Source organism: Alexandromys fortis, unplaced genomic scaffold (genome assembly GCF_014885135.2).
Source record: "Alexandromys fortis isolate MF-2015 unplaced genomic scaffold, M_Fortis_MF-2015_v1.1 scaffold_40, whole genome shotgun sequence".
NCBI lineage: Eukaryota > Metazoa > Chordata > Mammalia > Rodentia > Cricetidae > Alexandromys > Alexandromys fortis.
Genome location: NW_026067966.1, coordinates 4,252,421 through 4,279,409, shown reverse-complemented (window position 1 = coordinate 4,279,409; position 26,989 = coordinate 4,252,421). Strand labels below are relative to the sequence as shown.

General features: G+C 36.9%; 1 protein-coding gene across 1 annotated transcript in view; it reads left to right on the top strand.

Moving 5' to 3' along the window:
• Positions 1-26,989, top strand: part of Spag16 (sperm associated antigen 16) — an 896,526-nt gene that overhangs the window by 128,276 nt on the left and 741,261 nt on the right. Inside the window, exon 10 of the mRNA XM_050154322.1 lies at positions 26,261-26,388. Within this exon, the coding sequence (XP_050010279.1) occupies positions 26,261-26,388 (128 nt within the window). The remainder of the gene's footprint in view (positions 1-26,260; positions 26,389-26,989) is intronic.

Here is a 26,989-nt window from a genome sequence, read left to right as displayed (position 1 = left end):
ATTCTCAATAAAATACTGGTAAACCGAATTCAAGAACACATTAGAAAAATTATCCATTATGATCAAGTAGGCTTCATCCCAGAGATGCAGGGCTGGTTCAACATACGCAAATCTATCAATGTAATCCACCATATAAATAAACTGAAAGAAAAAAAACATATTTCATTAGGTGCTGAAAAAGCATTCGACAAAATTCAACACCACTTTATGATAAAGGTATTGGAGAGACTAGGGATACAAGGGTCATACCTAAATATAATAAAAGCCATTTACAGCAAGCCAACAGCTAACGTTAAATTAAATGGAGAAAAACTCAAAGCCATCCCACTAAAATCAGGAACAAGACAAGGATGTCCACTTTCTCCATACCTCTTCAATATAGTGCTTGAAGTTCTAGAAATAGCAATAAGACAACATAAGGGGATCAAGGGGATTCGTATTGGAAAGAAGAAGTTAAGCTTTCGTTATTTGCAGATGATATGACAGTATACATAAGCGACCCCAAAAACTCTACCAAAGAACTCCTACAGCTGATAAATACCTTTAGTAATGTGGCAGGATACAAGATCAACTTCAAAAAAATCAATTGCCTTCCTATACACTAAGGATAAAGAAACAGAGAGGGAAATCAGAGAAGCATCACCTTTCACAATAGCCACAAAGAGCATAAAATATCTTGGGGTAACCCTGTCCAAGGAAGTGAAAGATCTATTTGACAAGAATTTTAAGTCTTTGAAGAAAGAATAGAAGAGGACACCAGAAAATGGAAGGATCTCCCTTGCTCTTGGATTGGGAGGATCAACATAGTAAAAATGGCAATTCTACCAAAAGCAATCTATAGATTCAATGCAATCCCCATCAAAATTCTTCACAGATCTGGAGAAGACAATAATCCACTTTATATGGAAAAACAAAAAACCCAGGATAGCCAAAACAATCTTATACAATAAAGGAACGTCTGGAGGCATTACTATCCCTGACTTCAAACTCTATTACAGAGCTACAGTATTGAAAATAGTTAATACATCTATAAAGACTTATAGAATTATTTTAATTATGCCAGTTCTTCAGTTAAAAGTCTGAATTTACCTGACTGTTTAAAATAGTCTATTTTAATATGCTTCACCAAATGGCAAGGAATTAAATGCGTGTTCAGAGCAACCTCTAAGGTGTGTGGAGACTCCCATCACTACCACTTGCCAGCTCTGTAATCTCTGACAAGAACTTAGCTCTCCTTTCCCCAATTGCTTTCCCTATTCCATCCTGGGTCTTTAATTTCTGTGTAGTGAGAAATGTCGGTGGATAAGAACTAGCTGAAGCCACTCTCAAGTTTATATCCAGATATAGCCAAACATACTTTGGGATTAGAGTCAGAACCCCAAGCTCCAGCCTAAGTGACACCCTTTATTAGCAGCTTGAGGCTAAGCAATGCCTATGTGTAGATTTTCTCCACTCCCTTTCTTCATTGATGAGGAGTATACAATTAGAAATAGTGATGAGATGTGATCTCTCAAAATTGAGGTAGTGAATAGAAACACCAATGGTTTCTGTAAGTGTTGAGGAAAGCGTGGGTAACACAAGCCAAGTATTTAGCTTTCTTCTAAAACTGGTTAAATTTAGTTCATATTTCATATGAGAAACAATGGAGATCTTGTATATGTAAGAAAATGTGAATTTTCCCCTATCAAATATATATATTGATACAAGTAAAATTTCTTTGAATGGTTATACTGTTGAATTGTTTTACTTTCCCATGTTAAAACCCACTTTAATGTTCCACCTATCCAAGTAGTTCATTCGTTGACTAGGAGAGATACTAATTTTCTTTCATTATGACTCACTATAAGGTATATATTTAGTGAATCTTGGTAGGATGTTTCCAAAAAGTGGTTTTGACTTTGAAAATATATGGTTTATGGAGATGGAGAAATGGCTCAGTGTATAAGAGAACTTCTTGTTTATACACAGGACCCACGTTCAACTCCCCACATCTAAATGCAGAAGAGGGAGCACAACAGTTGTAAGATGCAGGGAGGGTAGAGGACTATCTGGGAACTATTTTCTGGCATAGCACTAACACATATGAAATCTATGTGGGTGTGACAAAATCCATGCAAATCCTAGTCTCAGGTCCTAAATGGGGCAGTGGGGAGATGGCAGGAAGTCCTCCTTTCCTTAACTGGAAAGAACCTGGCGATGGATAGCTGCTGGGCCAGGCTGCCACTGCTCTGTGAAAGTGCAGTCTTTGGTGACTTGACCACATTCGCCCACTGGAAGGCCACACAGCCAAGTGGGCATAATTGGACTTAATGGATTTAAAAACCTAAAGAAGACACGAGTTGAAGGGTGAATAGGGAAGGGTGGTTAGATCTGGGAAGAGTTGGGGAAGGGGGCAAATAGGATCAAAACACTGTAAGAATTTTTTAAAGAACTAATAGCTAAATGTTTACACTTATTACATTACATGAATATATTTAGTTTTCTCTTAAATATTAATTTATATTAAATGAAATTTAAATTTATTTTAATCAATAACTTATAGCAGTAGGTTGCTGTTAAAAATTAAGGCACTTTGGTTCTTCATACATAAGAATTTGCTTGATAAATATGAAGAAGTTTTTCCCTTCTGCTGTTGAATATGTGGGTGGACTGAGTACTGTGAAAAAGAATCAATTAAAGTTTCCGGCATTAAAAACTTGAAGCAAAATTGATGTGATCCATTATTATGTGTATAGCTATTATTAAATTTTGGGTTAATTAGGCATAGGCAGTATACATTCTACCCAGTTATCTTTTATTGAGTTTATGCAACATCTAATCATTTTCTTGGTCGTTTGGGAGAAGACTGTAGGTGAATAATTTTCCACATTGTGAAGCATAATGAGATAATGTGAATATTATCTCATTACGCATATAAATAATTTCATTTCAGGATAGAAACGGGGATGAAAAGAATTTCAATATACCTTTTGTTTTGGTAAGTTTGGACACCTGCACTTTATCCTAAATTCTTGGATGATTTCTCCAGGGCTCGGTTTCTTGATTCCCTCTATGTAATTAATTCCTAGCATTACACTTTCAGTTCACACGTTTCCTTTAAATCCAGGTTATGTAAGCCAATTCTCAATTTCCTTTCATATTAGATATCTTAGCTTTCCTGCGAAGTTTCTCAAAAGTATCTACAACTCAGCACAGCCAAGTATGACCTCATGTTGTCACTTATCCCTGGTTTGATAACACTGTTGGTGACTTTCTCCATCATAAATCTGATGGGCAAGTCAGAAACTCATGGCTCTTTAGATGTCTCTCTGTGCCTTTTCTCTTGACTCCAGCTCATTACTTACATATTACTCACTTTAAGGTTTTTTGTCCCCACGACTCTCCATCTCTTTGCTCTCCTGTAGGGACTCACTGTCCTCCCCTGGATGCGTGGAACTGCATTATTCTTGCACAGCATTTGCTCACTGAAGCAGAGCGACCTTCAAACAGCCCTCATTCTGGGTCTCAGCTTTAGTAGTTCCCAACCACTGTATGATAGCACAAAACTGTTTACATACTAAGCAGGGATCTTGGCCCTGGCCATTGCTTACTGCATCTTAGCCCTGTTTTCCCATGCTTAGTCAGGGGGTTCTGCTCTATTTTGACCTTATCTTGAGTGGGCTTTTGTAGCTTAAAATTCCCTGTTTTTTAAATTATGTAGTTTTCATAAGTAAGAATAATGGAATTTGTTTCCCATATAATCGTGTCTATAATTAACAAAACGCTGAAAAACATACTAATACAAAATGTTAGAATTTGAGTTTTCTTTAGCAGACATTTTTGCATTGAATTTTTTAAAAGCTCTCTCATTCCCGTGTGTCTTTCAGATATCAACACAAATCTCATTTCTTCAGAAAATCATCCCCTGACTGTTGATTATATTTCAGGAGGTTCTTTTGCCCGCCCCCCCTTCCCCCGCATCTTTCAGAATCTAGACTATTGTTTCTTGACTTCTCAGTGACTTCATCTTGTTTGTTTGTTTATTTAATGAAAGTCTCTCTTTTTTTCCCTTTGCAATTTCTGCGAAAGCAGAACCATGTAACTTCTGGCTCAGAGCTGTGTCTCTAACCTCTCTTATTTTTTTTTTTTTCTGGCATTTAATGTATATTTTGCTGTCCTAGTCTACAGGAGAGTATCATGAGTCTGTTCTTCTTATATTTGGTTTACTGCTTATAAGTGTGATTTTTATATATTTATAAGACAATAAAATTTAAGTTGACATCTTCTTTGGATTCACCGTGGGAAAAAACCCTTAAATTAATCATAGGCATAATAACTTTTATATCTCTATAGTAAATAAAAATTCTGAGAACTAAATGCACGTGCCTATCAGAGAGAAATTATGATGCCTGGGAGCTATTCCCTGTGTAGCCCGAGGTTGCCATAAATTCCAGCTGGACTTCAAGACTTATCGTATTCAGTATGTAGTGTAATTTCTTTTCATAAATCTAACTAAGGGGGTGAGTGCTGGCTTTATAGTTACTCTGTAAAATACAGCCGAGCCTGGAAAAGAAGAGCTGTGGCTCGACATGCCATGATATCAGGAAAGGTGCTCGTCGGCCCCTCTTCCCAGACAGCTCGCTGTGCAGCTGTAGAGGTGAAGTTGCCTCTCCTCTCCACCTTTTCCTGCAAATCACAGATCATCACAGTGGAACGAATTCAGCGAATGTGGTTTTGACCATATGAGTAATGTTTGCATTCAGTGAAATGCAGGTATTCATGAATTATAGCCGCCAAATCTTTGATCATGTTATGAATTCAATGCCACTATGTGAATTCTTGGTGAGAAAAAGTGGAGTTTAATTCAGAAACTCTGAAATGCGTTGCTAATAAAAACTTTTAAAGGCATAAAACTTGCATGTACATAGTATTACAGTGGTCATAATAAATCAGTAAACATATTTTTAAACCATTTCAATCTTTAACATGCATTTTCTTTCATTCTGTAGTAAAGAAATGAGTCATGTCTTTAGCAGCTCTCTTATAGAATTCACCACATAATGGTCGAATTAGAAAAATAAAATTCTTATGGAGTTCTGTACCTAAATACATAAATCATAATGTTATTTTTTTGCTACTTCTGTCTCAGAGGAAAGTGTTGACTATATTTTGAGAATGAAATATATACATCATATTGACGTGGGACAGCTATGTATTCACCAAGTAGTCATTTATGGAGTGCCTATTATATATAATATTCCAGGCTAAAGAGATAGAAATGAATACTGTATTGTTGTTTGCTGGTAGCTTATAGTTAAACTGGGCTGGATTATGACATGTTGTGTATAATACACAGTTCTACATTAATAGCAGGGTTTGTATAAGGAGAGGGGCGTGGTTTAAGATTGGTTTATATTTAAGTATGAAGTGGAAGATGGCGTTCATTAGATCAATTCAATTCTGAAGAAGGTTCAGTTCTGAAGAAGGAATCTTAGATTTCTTAGAAGTGCAAATTTTACTCTGCACCGTATAGTCATAGCAAAAAGATAAGTGATAATTTTTCACTTCCTGCATTATCATTTTTGTAGGGGATTCATTTAATGGGGAGACATACTTAAAGGCTGTAGAAATGTCATGTGGGAAAGAATGGCAAAACAATGAGAAAGGGATGCTGAGGGAGGAAAGGAATTCAGAGGTCTAGTTTATGAGTCACTGGAAGATGACGAAGTGTCCTTAGTCTTGACCATGATATGAAAAGTGGAATATATGTGAAAGTTAAAATAAAAAAAAAAAAAAGAAGGCTAAACAAAGGTAGGGTGTTCATGCTTTTGTTGTTTGCTTCGATGGTGTTTAGAACTAGAAATACAGTTATTTCTAGTTCCAGACTGTATCAGGGAGTCATCTTCTGGTCTATTTCCAGCTCCCAGCTCCTCTCTGTCTCTGTCTCTGTCTCTGTCTCTGTCTCTCTGTCTCTGTCTCTCTCTCTGTCTCTCTCTCTCTGTCTCTCTCTCTGTCTCTCTGTCTCTCTGTCTCTCTGTCTCTCTCTCTGTGTTATTTCTCTGTCTGTCATACTTGAGGCCACAGATCAGTGTTATTCTGCGTGGTACGCTGCTGTGGTCTTTTTCCCCAGTCAATAATCATCCACCTTACTTTTTCCCGAGCATCTGTTTTAACCCCAAAGCTTTGGTTCTTGATAGTATGGGTCTCTTCTGCCAGTTGGCTGGCAGAGGGAGAGGGGAAGAGGAGTGACGTGAAGGCTCGAGCTGAGAAGGCTCGAGCTGAGTTTCAGATTCAGCTAAACCGCCCACGTTCTTCCTGGGTATTAACTATGACACCATGAGTGTGGTCAAGCCTGTGAATGTCGCCATGTCGCCAAAGCTGTTGAGGACTTGTGGAAGAGCCTAAACTCAGCTCCCTGGGCTCTGTCTGCGCATACTCCATCTTTGCACCTTCCCAGAGACCCACTTTCTGTGTGAGGAGGTAAATTTCCTAAGACAGAGCTACTGTGTTACTAACTTCACAGCAGGGTTGTGCTCATACCAGGACTTCTTGCCATGCCTGAGCTCCAGCTGCTACGATAAAACAAACAACAGCAAATGCCCACTCTCCCCTATGGCCCTCCCCCAAGTTTTGGACCACATGGAGATAAAGATTTATGCAAAGAAGAATCTTTAGTGCTGGGCATCCAGATAGATAAAAATCTACAGGAACAGAGAAGAGGGAAGTTGTGGGCTCTGAAAAAGTACCATGTTTTCCGTTCAAGTATGTAAATAATGTTATTTTGTGCCCCTAAACTAAGTGGCAATGCATCAACAGCCAGAGCAACTGTTCTTAAATATGAGATCATCTTTCATAATTGATGTAATGAAAGTAATATTTTAAAACAGACTGTTTTTATATTTTTTTCTTTTATTGAAAATAGATTTTTTTCTCACATAATATATCCTGATTAAGGTTTCCCCTACCTTTGTTCCTGCTAGCTGTCTACCCCTCCTATCCAGATCCATACCATTTCTGTCTCATCAAAATAAAACAAATTTCTATAGTATATTAATAAAATAAAATATAATAAGATAAAAGAAAAAAGTAGTTCATAATAATGGGGCAAAACAAGCAAACAGAAGGAAAAGAACCCAAGAAAAGTTCAAGAAACAAGGGGCTCCACTCATTTGCACACTCAGGAATCCTATAAAACCACTAAACAAGGAGACATGACATATACACCGGGGACCTGTTTGGTAAAAAGAAAAATGTAAGAATAAATTAAAAAAAATTTTAAAGGAAGAGGCCTGACACAACATCATGAGACAGAAAAGCTCCAGAGCTGCCCTGGAGCTCATTTCCTGTCGGCCTCTTCCTGGGCTTGCAGTCCATGCTAGCAGTAGTCAGCTTCCGCGGTGAGGTTTCCGCGGAGGCGAAACGAAATTTGCATTTGCAAGTGGCTATCAATTGGAGATTGGTTCTGGGTTAGGGATTGGGGCATGAGTCCCTAGATTTTGATTATTAATTGACGTTCCGACTGTAATTGATTCATAACAAATGACTCAAAGGCAAAGCAGTGTAGTAACATTTCAAGACTAATTTATTAGCTCGCCCTGTGTTATTACACACTATTTCTTAAGAATTGATGGACTTCTAGGGTGGGGACAGAATCCCAATAGCCAAAGCTATACTTTGTATCAATCATAGTTCACATATATGTGCAGATTCATGTAGGGAGTTAGTGATAGGTCGATAAATTATATTCAGTCCTTTCTAATTAATCCCCTTAGTCATAGACATGTTTCAGCAAGGTCCTTAGAAATTGGATGGGATCCTATTCTAATCCTCTCTGTAATATTGAACAAAAATTAAAAGTACTGATTGTTTGGGGTGGTATAATCTAGTAGCTGAGCTTGCTTTTATAGCCATATAGACAGCAAAGAATAAGTTATATATTTCAGCATTGTAATTAGATTTTATCATACCATTCCTTCAATAATCATTAAGACTATTTGGTTGCTTTAAATCTAATCATGTAACAAAATAAAAGTGGAGTGTTTGTTTGTTTGTTTGTCTTTTATTGTTTTTCAAAACAGGGTTTCTCAGTAGCTGTGTATGGAGTCAGACCTGGAACTCACTCTGTAGACCAGGCTGGCCTTGAGCTCACAGAGATCCATCTGCCTCTGCCTCCTGAGTGCTGGGATTAAAGGCATGTGCCACCATCACCTCTCAAAAGTGGAGTGTTCACAGAGCAACAATGTATGTGAAAGGGCTGTGTTAATAATGTCATAAGCACTACTCTTACTAATAGAGTATAACAATATGACTTCTTGTTGGTGCCTTTGAACATGAAGCTAGTAGTATTTCATATGTATAAAAACAATCTGCTATCATTACCTCTAAGGATAGTTGATAGCATGGTTCTCTTTAGATGCCTGTATATGCTTCCAGATCATGAACTACTCTAGCATCTTTAGATCCCAAAGAATCCAGCACATCACTTGCATATTAATACTTTTTTCCTTACTGAATTGATAGGAAGTTCTTGGTGTTCTAGAAGTTTCTGTCTATTTTCACTTTGCAAGTAGAAGTAGAAGGAAGCTGAAATTAAGAAAATTTATAATCTGTTTTCTGAATATCCTATTAAATTTTCTTATTTAAAGGCAATGATACATATTCCTGCTAATTATTTCTACTGGGTTTAACAAATCAAAGCTAAGACTAGACAGTTGGTAGTCCACAGATGAATATGTTTTGCTTGGTCTTCTAATGTTCGCATTCCTTATCATTTTTGTTATGCTTGTATTAAATTAAAGTTTTATTTTCAAAATTTCAAATTAATTCTAATCTACATACCATCCATCCTTACCTCTGTTTGTAGATATCCTGGCCTTCACTTTTTCTGGAACATGTTACCATTTCTTCTTGTGTTTCTCAAAGCTGATTTTTATTCTCTCTGAAAACTGTTCCTTTCAAGTTGAGGCCATGTGCATCACCGCCTTCAAGTGTCCACTCCAGTTCCACCTCTTCTGTGAGCCTCTTCAGGCTGCCATTTCTGCATTTTCATGGGCCACCCACAGCTCGCCCTCTCCTCCACTCAGTGTCCCGTCCCTTATCTTACTGCTCCATTTTCTTTTCTTTCCAGAGAAGTTTTTGTTTCTTGACAGCCCAGGAGATTTACTTACACGCTGTAACAGGTGCCTGTTTTTCTTTTCTTTTTGCTAGTGTATGTTGAGCAGTTGGGATGGTGTTGGGTAAACTAGGACTACCAATAAGTAGTTAAAAGGCCTAACATATCTAAGGCATTGAACTTATTCCCCAGGCCTCCCACCTCAAGGAACACGGAAGGAAGAACAGGGAATTTGCATGTCTAGTGAAAAATAGAGATAACATTTTTTTATGTTACATGATGTAAAGTAGACTATATCTCTTTGTCAAACATATAAAGTGTGTATGAACTGCTAATGAATTCATTTCAATTATCTTTCTGATGTCTGACTTTTGAATGTCAGACGTCTTCTCTAAATAGTAACAAAAACGACCTTATTTAAAATTCAAAGATCAATGAGCCTTGCACTAATAAAAATCAGGTAAATCTTTAGATTACTTTAATAGCAAGTACCTTGTGTAGCTCAGACTATATGTTTCTTTTACTGTGGAGCTTTATAATGACCTAGGTTATGAAGCTACTAGCAGATGGTCCTCATGGATACCCTCAGAGAATGGAAACTTGAATTAGTTATGATTTTTATCATTTTAGGATAGACTTGCACATAGATATAGATATTAAAAAGATGGCAGTCAATAAGAAGAGTATTAGGTGTGTACCCTTGGCCAGCGGTGCAAGTTTATCCTAGATAGTAAATTTTTCACTGTTTATATGGAATGGCGTCAGGTGATACGTGTGGAGACATGTCAGTCATCCATAATCTGTACCCCAAAACAAGTCTCAAAATATTTGACACTTTCTAAGTAAAATGTTCTAAGTTGAATAGTAAAATTATAAATTCTTGGTATTATTTATTTGACCTTGTGTGGAACACTGACAGAAATGGTCACTATCCAGGGATGCTCTTTTCTGAACTTTTTTCTTTTTCCTGCGTTCCTATTTTATTTACCCTCTGTTTTAGAATTTTTAGATTTGCAGCACTTTTGTGTGATAATGCTAGTATTAGACAAAACAAAATTTATACTTAGAATTAATTTACATGTAATGTAATTGTATAACACCTTGTATCATAATTTAAAAACTGAACAGTTTGAATACGAGCCGGGGGTAAAGGAGAACAGGGAAACCCACAGAGACAGCTAACCTGACTCTGGACGGACAGCTAGGGAGCCTGCATGGGACTCACCTAGGCTCTCTGCGTGTGTGTGACAGGTATCTAGCTTGGTCTGTGTCTGGGGCTCCTAGCAGTGGGGTCAGGACCTATCCTTGGCACTTGAGCTGGTTTTTGTGAACCCACTCCCAAAAATGAGTTGTCTTGCCCAACCTTGATGCAGGGGAAGAAGGTTGGTCCTGCCTCAACTTGATGTGCCCTGCTGTGTTGACTCCCATGGGAGGCCTTACCCTTTCTAAATGGAGATAAGGGGGAGTGGATAGGGGAGGGGTAGAATGGAGGTGATGGACATAAGGGAAGGAGAGGAGGAAGGGGAAAATGTGGTCTGTATGTAAAATAAATGAAAAAAAGAATTAAAAATATCTTATTAAATTACACAATAAATTTTATTAATTTCCCAACATTAAAGCCAGTGTAGGACAACTGAGCTCTGTTGAAATTTCAGTTACAAAAAGGAAATCTTATTCTTCAGTTTGGAAGTTGGCCAACTAGAGACTATGTTACGCAGCCAGTACAACTGACTAGTCACTCAATGGGGGAACTGCTTGCTTGGTCAGATATATCTTCAGGCAAATCTAACCTTCCTAAAGCTTGTTCTTTGTTTCTGGTTTGTAGAGGTTACACACCTGTTTGTTTTAAATGAAAATTAGAGAGAGGTACATTATCTAAAAGGCAGTGAAATTTCTACTATCTATTTCAGTTTCTGTGCTTCTAGGTGAGAGAAATTATTAAATGTTGGGAAGCTCTTTATTTCCAAGGTAACTTGTAATGGAAAATATCTTTGTTTTACAAAATCAAACAAATTATGTCCTTAATGGATAAATATAATTTCATTGATTTATGTCATCTTTCAATTAATTTCCCTTATTTATTTATTACCAAATAATATTTTCAGAGTTGCTACAGTCATTTTTCGTAGTACTTGACTGACCTGATTTAAAGACCTATTGTAAAAGTAAATGCATATGTGCTTATTAGCTACACATAAACATTAAATAGATTCTGTCTAAAGGACCCTTAGCCTCCCTGAATACTGCTTCAAGTTTGTTTAGCAACTATTTATGTTCCTGGGGATTATGAAAGCAAAATGGATGACTTTTAAGGAATTAGAAAGACATATGCAATCGTACCAGAAACAGGAACTCTGCCAACTTGCTGCCCTCAGAAATGTGCGAGCTGCACAGGAAGCTACTGGGAGTGTTTCATATTTTCAGAAGGAAAATTTTACCTGGGGGAAGCATTGGACTTATTCCCATTTCTCAGGAAAGGTCTGTGCAAGAGAAGGAGGCAGGCATGATTCTTTTTTACAAGTCTACTGGGGCTCCCATCATGGTGGCTTCTGAGTGGGAGAAAATTACCAGATTACTGAGAAACACACTTTGCTTGTGGAATTAAAAATGATAACTGGGTCCATGTCTTTGGTCATGGAAGCAGAACAGAAGACTTGATCCAGCTTCTTACTCTGTACGGCTTTGTTTACACCAGGTTAAAAATCTTAGTCTTTGCATAGATACTTCCCTCATATTTTAAGTAGCTAACTGACCAAAGTGTATGTTTCACATATTTCATGGCCACTGTGGATCAGCAGTGGGGCTCTGTTCCTTAGAACCAGCTTGAGACATAGCCTGGTTGAGGATTTGACACTTGCTTTCTTTTTAGAGGTCAGGCATCAAGAACTGGCACACATGTTCTGGCGTCTCTTGCCTGACACCAGAAGTACCCATGGGGTGGTTTGGCTCAAATCTTATTAGTGAAGCAAATCAAATGACCACCCCATACTTGTCTTCAAGATAGCATAGAGTAATACTTGTGGGTAGCCAGATTACCAAACTGACTAAGTCTCAATTAAAAAACAAAACAAAACAAAAAACTTTGGTGCCTTGGTGACTGCCATGCAGTGAGTCTGGAATCAGATCATAAGCACAGTGCTGTTTAATAAAAAAAGCAAAAATGTATAAAAGCAGATAGTCTTAGGACCCATGGTTCTTGTAGCTCATTCCTTTATTTTGTTGGTGTGTGTGTGTGTGTGTGTGTTTCATGTATGTTCTTGTTTTAGTGTGGGCATCTATGCACATATATGTGGAATCCAGAAAGTTTAAAACCGAATTTTTTCAAGACATGACTGTGATTGAATCAGGTTTATCAACTTGGCCCCACTGAATAGTGGGCTCCAGGTATTTTCTTGTCTCTGCCCCCAAGCCCAGACATGTACCACCATACCGTATTCCTGCGGTACTTGGACCCTGACTCAGGTCCTCCCACTTACAGATCTGGCTTTAGCATCTGGACCATCTTCCCAACATCCCTCTCTGTTTTTTTTTAAATAAATACATGAAATAGTCATGTTCTTGAATAATATGGACCACAAGTAAAACTTAAAAATTTAAATATCTGAATATTCTCCCATGCAGATTTAATTATATATTAGAACAAGCTGGCTGTACTTAGAGTATAGAATTGCTGAGTCAAGAACTATATTGTTAATGGTAAAGTCCATTTGTGCTAAAAGAAAAAAAAGAATGTTAAATGAATAAACCATAAAGTTAGAAAATGTGCTTCTATTCCTTGAAATATATTGTTTCTGACCATAGATGTTTAAACATTGCTCTTCTCCAAATTTTTAAGATAATCTCAATTTATCATAGAAAAGTCAATAAAGCAAAAATAAATTAAAACTTAAATGCAAAGCATGCAAAATTACCGACATGCACACTTGCATTAGTATCAGGAGCACAATCTGAGAGAGATGCAAACTCAAGCAAGTCAATCACTGTAAGGACATTGCAATTCATTCTTACAAAGATCCAGAAGGTCTTAGTCAGCCACCACATGTGGTCTCTTGCTGCCTTTGAGACACTTGGTAAACATAAAATATCTGAAGCTGAGTGATGTATGATATCACATACTATTCTATAGTAAGAATGTTTATACATAAAAGAAAAGAACTCTAAAATAATGAATGAAAATATACCGTAGGTCATTGAGAAACTCAGGAAGTTATTTATTATCATTACCAAGTACTGTGTGCTATATACAACTACATGCTGTGTACATTAATACAACTGGAAACAGGTAGCTTATTTGCAGCATCTTCACCACAAACACATGATGAAGACAGATTGGAGTGGAAAAAATATTCCAGTAAGCCCACCTCACTTGTCAACTTCAGATACTACCTTAGGGTGAAAAGAGAAAACGTATTCCAAGCAAATCAAACGGAACTAAGAAGCATTTATACTTGTCCTAATATCTGACAAAGTAGATGTAAAATCAAAACTAGTCAGAAGACATAAGGGTTTCTACTTCTTATTTCCTACATGAAAAAAAAAACACCAAGAGGATATTATAATTCTAAACATATGTGTATGAAACAAGGGCACTCACTTTTATAAAATAAAAATTGCTAGATTTAAAACACAGATTCATCCCACACAGTGATAGTGGGTGATTTTAGTATTCCATTCTCACCAAAAGAACCTAGGAAAAACAAATCTAAACAGAGAAAATCTGGAGTTAAAATCATATCATAAATCAGATAGACCTAATAGATACCTGCAGAACGTCCCACCACACACTCAAATATAAATATTATTTTCAGCAGACCGTGGGACTTTCTCCAAAATTGACCATATATTAGAACATGAAGCAAGTCTCAACAAATACAGAAATATTGAAAGGATAATCAGCATTGTATCTTAGCAAGTGGAATATAGGCAGGTATTAATAACACAAACTATAGGAAATACACAAACTTATGGAAACACACTACTGGACACATAACACACTACTGGACAATAATCATTAAAAGGAAGAACTCAAAAAGGAAATTTAAAAATTCTTAGAATTTAATCAAAATTAAAAATGTTTGATGGATATTCCAAATTTCTCTCTTGAAGTTTGTTTTAATTTATGTTATCACAATCAGTACATGTGGATACCTATAGCCATGTATGACATCCGTTTTCATATTCACAACACATAATTTACAGACTTGCAAATAAATAACATTTAGGTTTGTATTTAAGTTTCAAATAGTTCAGTGAGATTGAGTGTTCCTATTTGCTTACTGCTTAATAGATAGTAGCCAGTACCTACATAAGTCTATATTCTACCACCAACTTTCTTGGAAAAACTTTAATTTACCATAATAAAATTTAAATTTATATAATTTTTTATAAATGATAATTATTGTTACCTAACAATAATTTGCTTGCAGTTTTCTGTTTTTTTCTAATTTCAGAAGTTTAATCAAATAAAACTATGCTTTACTTCATGATTTTTGCTTTATTTTATTTTTACTTTATATGTATAAATATTTTGTCTGCATGTATGAATATGTACTATTTGTATGCCTGGTTGCAGCAGGAGTCAAAAGAGGGCATCAAATAACTAGGAACTGATGCTATCAAGGCTTGTAAATCATCATGTGGGTGCTGGGAATTGAACCTGGGTCCTTTGGAAGGCAACAAGAGCTCTTAATACCTGAGCCATCTTTTCAATCCTTCATGATTTCTTCTTTAAGAAAAGTTAACAGTATTCCAAGATCATATAATTCTTTTAATTAATTTCAGAAATGTTATTTATTATTTATGGTTTTTGAAAAAAAATCATTGACCTTAATGGATAGAAAACTATTTTACAAGCAAAATGTAATATTCTTTCTTTTTTCTTCTTAAACACTTAAAGTAGTTTTCACAACATATATGAGTAATTGAAACTGAGCTGGATGGAGACTACAAGTGTCCAAGATATAGCTTTAGACCTTAAAGGGAGCAAAGGATGTAAGGTTCTCACTGAATCCAAAGCATGATTAACAGCCCATGATTTCTGTTGTAGAAAGGCTAATAGCCTCCCTCGTGCAGTGAAGATGTTCTTTCTAATCCCAACTTAGAGTAAGGCAGGGATCCCTGATTGAACCAGCAGCTCATTCTTCAGGGAGAGAGGGGACCCGCAGATGAGAAGGTGGAGGATAGAAGATGAGAAGGTAAAATTCACACTGGAAGGTTTGGCACAAGCTACACCTTATGCCAAGTACACTTATTAAGAAGTATAGCACCTTATATGCTATGTCCTGGAGAGACAACAGGAGGCTAATTAAGAAATGTTTCACAAGAGGATTACAGGGTATCTCAAGAACTTTACAGATTAAGCATACAGTAGCCTTTGGGTGAAGAGCTGGCTTCTCAGATTCTGAAGCCACCGCTCCCCACGGCCCTGGTCCCAGGCCGTGATAGGCTCTATCAAGCATATTCCTGGTTTTGGAGAAAGAGTTGTATACCTTCTCCATACATCAGGACCTCAGAGCCCTAGAAAACTCCTCAGTTGATCAGTGCCTTATACTTTAGAGAGGGTCTGTTACTGAACGTGATCATCAGTTTACTACACTGGCTGGTCAGAAGTGCCCTGTTCCTACTTCTCTAACACGAAGACTAGAGACATGGACCACCATGCCCACCTTTTCACACCTGTACTGTTATCAAACTCAGATCCTTATGCTTGCCAGGGAAGCATCTTATTGACTGAGCTGTCTCCATAGTCCTGATTTTAAGGTTCTTGATGTAGTTAATCCATAAGATCAGGGAAGGGATTAAGCTATTACAATTTATATTTGGCTTCCACGGAAAACTGGAGTGATGGATGATAAATAGGTCGACTCCATGCTCAAAAGACTCACAGTCTCATCAAGCTTTTTTTTCCTCATCCTCAAACCTTTTGCAAGTTGAGTATTCCAGTTCAACAAGATAACCAAACGGACAAGGTTCTTAGAAACCATGGACTCTAACATCTGTCCTATCAGAAAAGTCAAATGATTCTCTTTAGGTGAGGTAGAAGGCAAACCTTAGGGATTATTTGCCTTTTATCAGCGACACAGAGACAAGAATATTGGCAGTTTTTGGAGCCTTGGGACAAGAAGGGCATGATGTTTTCAGGAAAAGGTGAAATTCTGGCTTCACTGATTGGCCTTTTCTACAGATTCATCAAGTCCTATTTAACCTATATCTTTTCCCAACTGACTATCAATATGCAGAACTATTGTTGCTCTTTAGTGTAGCGTATCTGTGGGTCAATAAATAAGTGGTATTGCTTATTTTAATACTAATTACACATACACATATATGCATAGACTCTTGATGTTTTTCCTGTCTATTCTGTTCAGTCTAATGATTAGTTCAAAATCTTAAATGATGTTAGTTTTGTGAACGCAGTTGTATATTATAAATAAGAGGTGGGGGGCTTTTCCTCTTCAATAGTAAGAAATGCTTCATTTTAATTCTTGAGTAACTAATATTTTATTACATTATTTTGATGATATTTCAGTGATATTAAAATGGAAAGGGAGGATGACTCATTCAAATCCAGTGGTATTACATTTTTATTCATTTTTATTAATGCTGCCATTTTAATATTGCAGAGATTATTTATGATATAAAGTGGCCCACATTTGTTTCTTTCTCTAGGTTCTCTTTTCATGGTCCTTATTTGTACAGATATGACCTATAAATCTCTTTAGCCAGGTGTGCTGAATTTTCAAACATGGTCTTTGATGAAAGAGATCCTTGAACTTCAGAGAGCACTGGAATGGCCTGAAGATCTGGCAAATGAACTGGTGGAAGCAGGTTATGGGTGACATGGACCTTCACCTTGGTACAGTGAAGGTGGAACTGAGAATTTATATCTCCAGAAGGTTCCTAGATAATGTTGGTTTATGAACCAGAGGAAAGTTCTGTGTTAACCCCACTGATATTGACAAATTGTAGCCAGTTTCCAAAAATATTATTCAATACAAGTAACTACTTTAAAATTCATTTATTTATACACTTATCTAACTTTAGAAATTGATGTTTTAAGATCCTAACCTTGGTGTTGCCTTCAAGAATATACCCAAAATTTTAATAAATTGTTAATTCTTTGGCAATTTCTTACATGTATAAACTGTATTCTGATTGCTCTTGACCACAATAAGTCTTGTCTTCCTTGTATCTCAATTCATCTCTCTTCCTTCCTACCAGTCTCTTTCCCAGCTTTATGACTCTTGTCCTCTATTTTCTGTCCTGTTTAGTTTAACCATGCTGTCAACAGATCCAAAAGGTCAGAACTATCCAGTGGAGCCTGGTGGTTACACCACAGAAGGCAATGATCGCCTCTCTCCCTGTATCTGTCAATAGGAATTAGTTCAGTCTTGAGGGATAGGAATCCCTTAGCTCCTTCTCCATACATGCCTGATTGTTCTCTTTTCTATTCCGATTCAGTGTAGTCATCCCCAGCTGTTGAGAGCTTATGGTTGCCCTGGCTGTGAATTGCTCAAACAATGTCATTTTGCATTCCTCCTTCTTCTTATTTTCTGGCTTCCCACTTCTTTCTGCCCTCTTCTGCAGGGTACCCTCAGCCTTAGAAGGGATTGTGTCCATGTCTTGTTTAGAGCTGAGTACTCAACTTCCACTTATTAGAAACTTGTGCAGCCATAGTCAGCATTCACCACAGTTCACTAGAAAGAGAGAACTGTGATTAAGACTCTCAGGGAAGATTGTCTATGGGTATAAGCGCCTGTATTTAGAAAGCAACTTAACACTTACTTTAGCTTCACTGAATTAAGCTCTTCCTAAGGTCTGCTGACCTGGGGTCTTAGTTGGTTTAGAGTACTAGCTGTGGCTTCTTGTCCTTCCACTCCAATCCGAGAACAGTGTTTGTCCCCACAACAGTGCTGCCTCTATTGCACAAGTGGACATGGCCTGCCTGGCAGGTTCCTGTTGTAGTGTATAGGGGTCACAGCTAAATAAGCCCATAAATGCCTTTTTTTTCTCCAGTAGCCTCAATTAGTGTATTCTGGCACTATGAGAACTACTTGGTAAGGAGGGAGTGTCTAGATCAGTGCCAGCCTAAAGTTGGCATTATTGTTCTTAAAACAATAATCCCTTTCATGAAAATGCTGTAGATATTCAGTATGTATCTAGCATAATTCACTACGTTTATAAATCAAGCAGATATTGGGTCTCCATTCTGTTAGTTTATAGAATAAATAGGCCATTAAGTCTAGAAATACACTTTAAAATACAGTGAAGGTGTATAGTTTTCAAGTATAGTTTATGGCTGACCACTTATTTCTGTGCGTCTTTTTGCCTCATTCTAATTTGATATGAATCAGTGTAAGGAATGTCTTGGTGATAGCTTTACATAAAACAGCCTTACTTTATGCACCATATGGTAGAGACTTTAAAGAATGATTAGGAGGTTAGTGGCACTAAACAGGAAATGCTTGCACTTGGGAGAACAGCGTTTTGTGAGTGTACTGCTTCTCTCCCTAAATCTGAAGCCCTTAGAATGTAAACAAACATAAAGGTCAAGGGAGCAAACCATTGTATAAGTAACGCCTTTCCTGGCTCGCTGTAATTTTCAAATAGCCTGTGAATGTCAATTAGCTCAGGAAGTCTTGCTGATAATGTCTGCTGTCAGTCGTTCCTAAGGACTGATGTGAGAGCTTTGCCAGCAGGTAATGGATCAGTTGAGCGATGAAGGAAATAATGAGGGCACAGAAGCCTTAGCAAAACTTTTTCATTTCTGGTAAATATATTTCTATGGGGGGAATTAATAAAAGAAAAGAAATGTCTCATTAAAATTTATCTCAATTTAATTCATTTTAAATAAATTATACCTTAAAACATTAATCTTTCACTGATGAATTTTTAAAAATTCATGTAAATGACCAATGATCTACCATTTCGCACCATGATTGATTGTTGAACACAACACTTATAAGAGAAAAGCCACAAATTTATATTAAAATGTTGGATTAAGTTGAATTAAATATTCATATTAATTTTCGTGAGATTTGAAACAAAGTCATTTGACAGACTGAGTCTACAAAATAGTTAAACTAATCAAATTTGTTATATATAATATCAAAATGTAATTCAAATACTTTATATTATTGTTTCATCTAGCATTTTATCTTGTCACTAGAATTAATAGAGTATACTTATATTGTAGCTTTAGTTTTGTCTTTATATATAAGAAGTTTAATTTTATCATTTATCAGATTTAATCATCTGTAGTAGTAAGTCATCATTCCATTTTCCTTTTGACTTATATCTTCCTACCACCCATCTGTGTATCCACCCATCCATCTTTAGCTTATCATCGTAATCATGGGCACTACTAATAATATATTATCAACTCAAATCTAACTCTCATCTGTTAACGTAATTATAATATCTGCAATGAGTGATAAGTATATGCTCTCTGATAGTTTTATTATTTATCTCTGCTTTAATATTCATTTACATATTCCTCCTCTAACTTTTAAATATTGCATTCTTTATGTGTGTAGGTTCATATGTGTGTGAGGTGTGCATACATTTATGCCCATGCAAATACGGAGGTGAGAGGTCTAGATTGAGTACTGTTTCTCTGGCCAGATCTGTGAGGTCTAATGCTAATTTTCACCTTGATATAATCTATAATCATCCGGGTGATGAGGCTCTTGATGCCTCATCTGTAGGAGGTTATCATAATTATGTTGAGGTGTGCAAACTCCCCGCTGTGGGTGGCACCATCCCATGGATGGAATTCTGGAATTTGTAATGAGTAAAGGGAACTGCGCACCAGGACGCTCCGATTTCTGGTTGGGAACGCAGCGTGACCAGCTCCCGGAGTTTCTATTGCTTCCACTTTCCTACCAGACTGGACTACAACCTTGTACTTTGAAACAAATTAAACTTTCTCCATTAGTTTAACTTTGTCAGGGCATTTTATCACAGCAACAGGAAAAACTAAGGTACCTTTTACGTTTTTTTTTAGGGACAAGGTCTCTCTTCCTCCTTGGAGATAATTGCTGGCTGTCCAATGAGCTCACCCCTGCAGCATGCCCTGCCCCCAAATTAATTAATTAGTTAATTAATTAAAAATAAGCGGACAAACAAAAACTCACCTCGTTCCTCCATCTTTGCCAACTCTTCACCCATGCTAGTGGCTTCGGGAGCTGTGACGTGCCACAAGTATACCCTTTTGTCCAGTCAGCCCCACCACAAAATTTTCATTGCCATGAGTTACTGGTCTGGATCGAGGCCTCTGGCACTGCCTTGAAGAAATGGTGACCCATTTGATGTTGTTTAAACAAATGGCCCAGAATAGTCCGGGGGTATTTTTATTTATACAGTTTTAATGGTTTATATGAACAGTTTTATAATCTGTTTTTACTTTCTAAGTTTTAAAATTGATTACACTAATTACTAGTTTGTTTTTCATTCTTTTGTCCCCCAACTTTTCCAGTGGTAGTCATTGCCTTTCTGATCTCTACTGTTAGAAGCATAAGCAATCTTGTAAACTACAAAGGAAGTTTCCTAACTAGGCACACCTGTAGGTAGAACAGTGTGCCCAGTTGGCAGCATATGTGGTTACAGCATCACGTAGGACGAGAGATAGTTTTGTCTCTAGTGGTTAATATTTACATCTGGTAGGGTCTGGGTTTTCACAATCAGTTCACCAGTCAAAGCTAAAACAGTCTTAAATATTGTAACAACTGCAAAAGCTATCTACCAGCCCAGATTTCAAGTTGTATTATAGAACTATAGTAATAACAAACAGGATTGTCTTGACATTAAAACAGAAATGCTGATTAATAGAATCAAACTGAAGAACTAGACATGAACACCTTATTCTTGACAAAGAAGTCAAAATACACACTGGAAATAAGACAAGATATTCAGTTAATTGTTGTGGTAAAATTGGGTGAATATAGATGCTTATCTATCACTCTACACAACACTTAGCTCCAAATGGATCAATTACATTAGCCAAAGAGCAGATGCTCTGAATCTGATAGAAAAGATGGTAGGTAACGTATTTGAACTCATTGGCACAGGAAAAGATTTTGATATTATAGACAGTTAGATGGACAATTCATAAACGAGGCATCATAAAACAAATATGATTCTCTATGACAAAGGAGACCATCATTCAGGCAAAGAAACAGCTTACTGAGTGGGAAATATCATTACCAATTATACATCTGGTACATAAATAACATCTAAAACATATAAAAGAATGAGAGAGCTGAACATCAGGAAGACAATCCAATCTTAAAATGGGGCTAGTGATCTGAGCAGTGTTCCTAACAGAGGAAACTCAAATGGTTGAGAAACAGACTATACGTCTTAGAGAAATGATCAACATGCTTAGCCATGAGGGGAATTAAAAAAAAAAAAACTACTTTGAGATTTCATCTTACACCCATCAGAATGGCTAAGATGAATAAAACAAATGAGAGTCCCTGCTGTCGAGATTGGAGGGAAAGGGAAACACTTATTCATTGCTGGTGGGAGGTCTAGCTTGTACAGCCGCTGTGGAAATTGCTGTGGTTTGCAGGATTATGCGGTGAGATTTCAGCTGACAAATCAGAAGGTCAGCTCAACAGAAATGTGAGTTCTAATGGAGGCAAGCCCAGATGCAAGATGCTGGGAAGAGTGGCTATTCTTGCTGTAAATTCCTTGTGCAGTGGGACTCATCCCAAGAGTGTATTAATCAATTAATGGACACAATTTTTCACATGTTCTGGTTTATTGGCTGACATCATTTCCACACTGGGGCACCCTGGTAAGAAAGTTAGTCACACAGTCAAAAACCTTTTGCTCCCCTCCGTCAATTCTCTGCTCCATTCCCTGAAATAAATTTAGAAGCCTGCTCCCCACAATGATCTTTGGTTGGCAGGTCATTTGGACAGGAGAGGAGTCTTCCAAAAAGTTCACATTTGGGACCTTGAGTGATAGGCAGCAGGAGAAGGGTATGGCATGTCGAGCTTGTTCATTCCTAGTCGTCACGTCTAAGGAGAATGGGAGTCCTCAATTCACCCACAGTTGATCTGGGAAAGTCCTACTTCAGTTAGCCCCTGCTCTAACTTGAAAAGGCTATTAATACCCTTCATTTGCTCTCAACTCACTTTATTGATTCAGGATTTTAGTCTAGGAAATTAACTGTGTCTTAACCCTGAGAGATAACAGGAAAAAGCCATTGATCATTTAACCAGTTCTGGAGAAAGGTAATTCTTTTCACATGGACGCCGTGGGAACAAATGCGCCATTTGGCCAGAGTGGTCGGATATTGTCAGGCCCCAGATTTTTATTATATAACCACAGATCCCCCTTGTTCTAACTGCTTTGGGTGATAGATGTAATTCTTAGATCTGAGAGGTCCCCCTTAGGCAGCTAACATTGGCGAAAATGCTAATGCAGAACAGGCTCCTTGTATCTTCAGCAGTTTACACTAGTCACCATGGCTACCCTGAGGCGGTTGAAGGCCACAGCTCCAGTGGGTGAGTGCCCACGCATTCGCTCTCTTCTTTTACATTTGTCAGTCACAAACATCTAGTCTAACTAATCACATTTAGAAATGTACCACACGAATCCCCCTCTTTCCTCTTCCTAGAATTTAAAGATCTATAAATCAATCTTTTTGCTTCTAAGAGTTTCCCAGGACTTTCCTGGCCACGCCTCCCTTGAGCCATAAATTAAACTGACTGTGTCGTTTTGTTCAGCTTTTATCTGTTTTAAGACCCTGAGAAATTCTTGTAACCTTGCTGTTGCTAGAGACTTGCTGATTGTGTGTGTATATAAACCGGAAATTTTTTAGTACTGCAGAATAATAAAGGTACTGAATTGGAAAAGCATGGAATGAGCAATTCCCTTGCCTTCAGTTGGCTGTTGCTTCCTTTGTGAACCTGAAAAAGCCTTGGGGTTCGACCTAAAAGGTTCTCGTTAGGAAATCTAAGTGACAGTTCTTCAGAGAGCTGGGAATCAATGTAGCACAAGATCTAGCTATACCATTCTGGAACATACACCTCTCCAAACTGCGTCCTGCTACCAAGACAGTTACTCATCTTCATCCATATCCATTCATGATTTATTCATGATAATTTGGAAATAGCCTTGGTGTCCATCAACTGATAAATGGATAATTAAAATGTGGCATATTCACAAACTGGAATATTACTAGGCTGTTAAGAAAAATGAAATTACAAACTGGGCGGTGGTGGTGCAAACCTTTAATCCCAGCACTCGGGAGACAGAGGCAGGCGGATCTCTCTGAGTTCGAGGCCAGCCTGGTCTACAAGAGCTATCTCAAAAAAGAAAAAAGAAAAATGAAATTATGAAATTCATAGGTAAATGGTTAAAGTTGGAAAAAAAATCATCCTGAGTGAGGCAATAGAGACCTCCAGTGATAATGTTTGTTTTCTCTTATATGTGAATGTTAGCTTTTAAGATTTCCGTATATGTACTATAATCTTAATAAACATAGAGGTTAGGTACTAAGTAAGGGACTATGGGGTGGCAGGGCCACCCCCAAGGAAGAGGGAAAGAATATAGTGCTGTGTGGTAACACAAAGACAAAACTAGAATAGGGGATTAAATAAGGAGGGAAATAGGAGAGAGGAGTAAAAGAGGAAACATGAGAAAGACAGCTAACACCTAACAGCCATTTGAAAATCTTTATATAAACTGCAGTTGCACATGTGTCCTAAAAGATATCTAAATGGAGTTACCAAATAGCAGGGGAGACAGTGCTCCAACTAGACATTTTATGCCACAAAGTAAAACTTCCAGTCCCTGGAATAATTTGTATCATGTGGGAGCTTTGGCCAAAGGGCCAAATAAAAACCACCCAAAATCACAGGTTATTTCCAAGTTGCTTCCAACAACCTGATGGCAAGGTCCTATTTTTGAAGATACCTGTGTCATCAAACACAAAGAAATAGACCTGGTGCTTAACTAGAAGCGTTGCCCTTCTGACTAGCATTGATGGCACTGAAAGGCATACAGGTATAAACTATGCAGTGGTGGTCTGCCTGCAAGATATACTGGTACAGTAGTGGCACAAACGCTACAGGAGTAACCAACCACTTTTTTTTTTGCACACTCTGTAAGACAGAACCCATACTTCACATTGCTCAAGGTGCCCAGACCCTAAGATTAGCTAGTTCATGGACCTGGAGAAAATATATTCATATTAATCTTTTAGAGGAGCATAGCAATAAAATTAATCCTTATGTCATGTTGTCATATCCATAAATCAGTGATTCACACAATCATCAGAGAAACTTCTTGCCTTATAGTGGAATTAACACCAAAATCCACAAAAGGACGATGTTCATAGAAAAAAGACTTTGGAGCACTCATTTTGAAATATAATTTCTTCCCCAAACTCTTTCCTCTATAATCATGGATCTATATGGGAGAGAAGGCAGAAGGAATGTAACAGCCAGAGGTGATGGATGACTCCAAGGAAACTGAGTCTTCCATATGCAATGAGATTGTTGTACATGTGAACTCACAAAGACTGCGGAAGCATGCACAAGATCTACACAAGTTTAAGCCAGATGGGTCCCTGAGCTGATAAGAAGTGGCATAGGGACCCCCCTCTAATCAAAAGCTGTCTGTAGTTAATGACAGCTGGCAAAGGGGAAATCATTTTTTTTTTATTGGAGTCTCACTGGCTCTATCAACTACAGTTTAGAACAGTTCCCATGCCCAGGAGTATTTGGTCACCACAAAACAAACTCAGTGGTATTGTTGTGTACTTTTTGTTTTATTTTGCCTTTTATTTCACATTTTCTATCTTACTGATCTTTTTTTATTTGTTTTGGTTTTGGTATTGGTGTTTTGTGTGTGTGTGTTTCTGGTTTGTTGGTTTTCTTGTTTTGAGGTAGTAGCAGAGAACATAAAGTTGAGTGGATAGGGAGGTGGTGAGAATCTTGTAGGGATTTGGGAGGGAAAAACATGATTAAAATATATTGCACAATTTTTTAGCAAAAAAGAATAATAACAACAAAATCATTTCCAAAAGGAAAAAAAAATTATGATCCCAACATTATGTAATCCAAGGGGAAGCAATTAAATAATTAAAACAAAATGTGAGTAATAACTATAGCTTGGTGTGAGTCAAGAATTGATTTGATTCTGTGTAGTATTATAGTGTAAAATTTCTATATATGTACATATTACTTTGTTAATCAAAACATAATCCCACCTATGGGTGTTGGTAAATATTTTCTAGTTCTCATGATATGAGAAATCATTAGAATCTAACCTCCATGAGGGCATCAGTTGTTACTAGCTTTGTTCATTAATAAATTTTCCCATGTCAAGAATATTATTTGGTACAGTGTGGATTTTAGAAATATAATTTGAATAAATAACTGAGTGCAAAAATAAATACATGCCTCAATTTCTAATGGAAATGCTAAAAAGTAATTACTATGGAATTATTTCCTTTCCTATGTGTATGGATTTAAACAGGTAATATGTAAGTCATTATAGATCTTGAGGGCCTGTCTTTAACTTGCCTTCACTGAGGAGATTCTCTTCTTGTAGAGTTTGCTTGAGGTGAGGAGCAGGTTAACTAACAAATGGAGATGTGAGATCTAATGCTTGGGATTTGAAGGACTGTTGAAGAAATGTTTTGCCATTTTCAAATATCTTTAAGTTAGTCCCATTTCCTTGAATTTAAGAAAATCATAATTATCCTGCTATCAAGAGAAATTATATCAAATGAAAATATTTGTAGACATATTGTTTACAAAGGACAAATGTGGTTCACAAAACCCTAGGCTTTGATTGCTGAAATGCAATTGATGTTAGGGTTGAATGATTATCAAAAAATGACAATTGACAAATCATATAAGATTATGTTGTACTTCACAGTAATCTACAAGGGAAGGCTTTCAAGTAATTTGTAATATGTATGCAGCCCAGAGCTAAATCATCTATGAAAACAAATAGGTGCCTTATTCTAAATTTTGTCTTGCTTGAATATTTTCTCAAAATTGCAGTGGGATATGAGAGATGGGTGATAAGAGTCATCTATAATGATATATTTTTAGGACTTAGTGTTAAATTAAGATAGTATCAATGTTTGCAGGAGTGTGGTGGATATCTAACAGAGATCTTTTTCTTCATCCCCATGTTTTGCAGGATTCAGAATTTCCCACAGATATGCAACCAGATCCAAATTTGAGTGCCTGCAAAGAAAACCTTTGTCCATCAAAATCTGACTACAAGTTAAACAACATTTTTAGACTTCATGAACTCCCAGTGAGCTGGTAGGATTCTTAAAGTTTTATCAATGCTTTTTGAGATCTTATTGTCCTGTCTAAACTGTGGTGTTAACTAGTCATGGCTTATGTGATTTACTCTTACCCTGTTTGCAAATAGGTATTTGCAGCAAAGAAAAATGTTTAAATTAATTGATTTAGGCACTTGGTGGCAGTGCAGACTAAGTACATTATTGTGATTTATTATTGGTGAGGTTATAGTTCCAGCTTAAAATAACACACATGGTTTTAAGAGAGTTTTCCAGGATTATTTTCAACCCGTTATTTGAGAAAACTATAGATTTCATTTATGTTGTTGATTCTAACAATGTAGATTTTCCTAGTAATATAATTTTTAATTTGCTCTTTTTGAAGTCATAATTCCATGAACTATAGTAACACCTATTTAAAGAAAAAGAGTATTACATTGAATTCATTAAAATATAATTACTTCATAAATCTGATAATTTATATTTATGAAAAATGTATTTATTTTGTATCTTTGGACATTGATAAAGCTGTTAATTTTTTTGAGAAAATATTTGTTGAGTATTCTGTAACTGTAAAGTAAAACTTTGTGAAACCTTTAAACTTCACTAAAGTTTTTGTT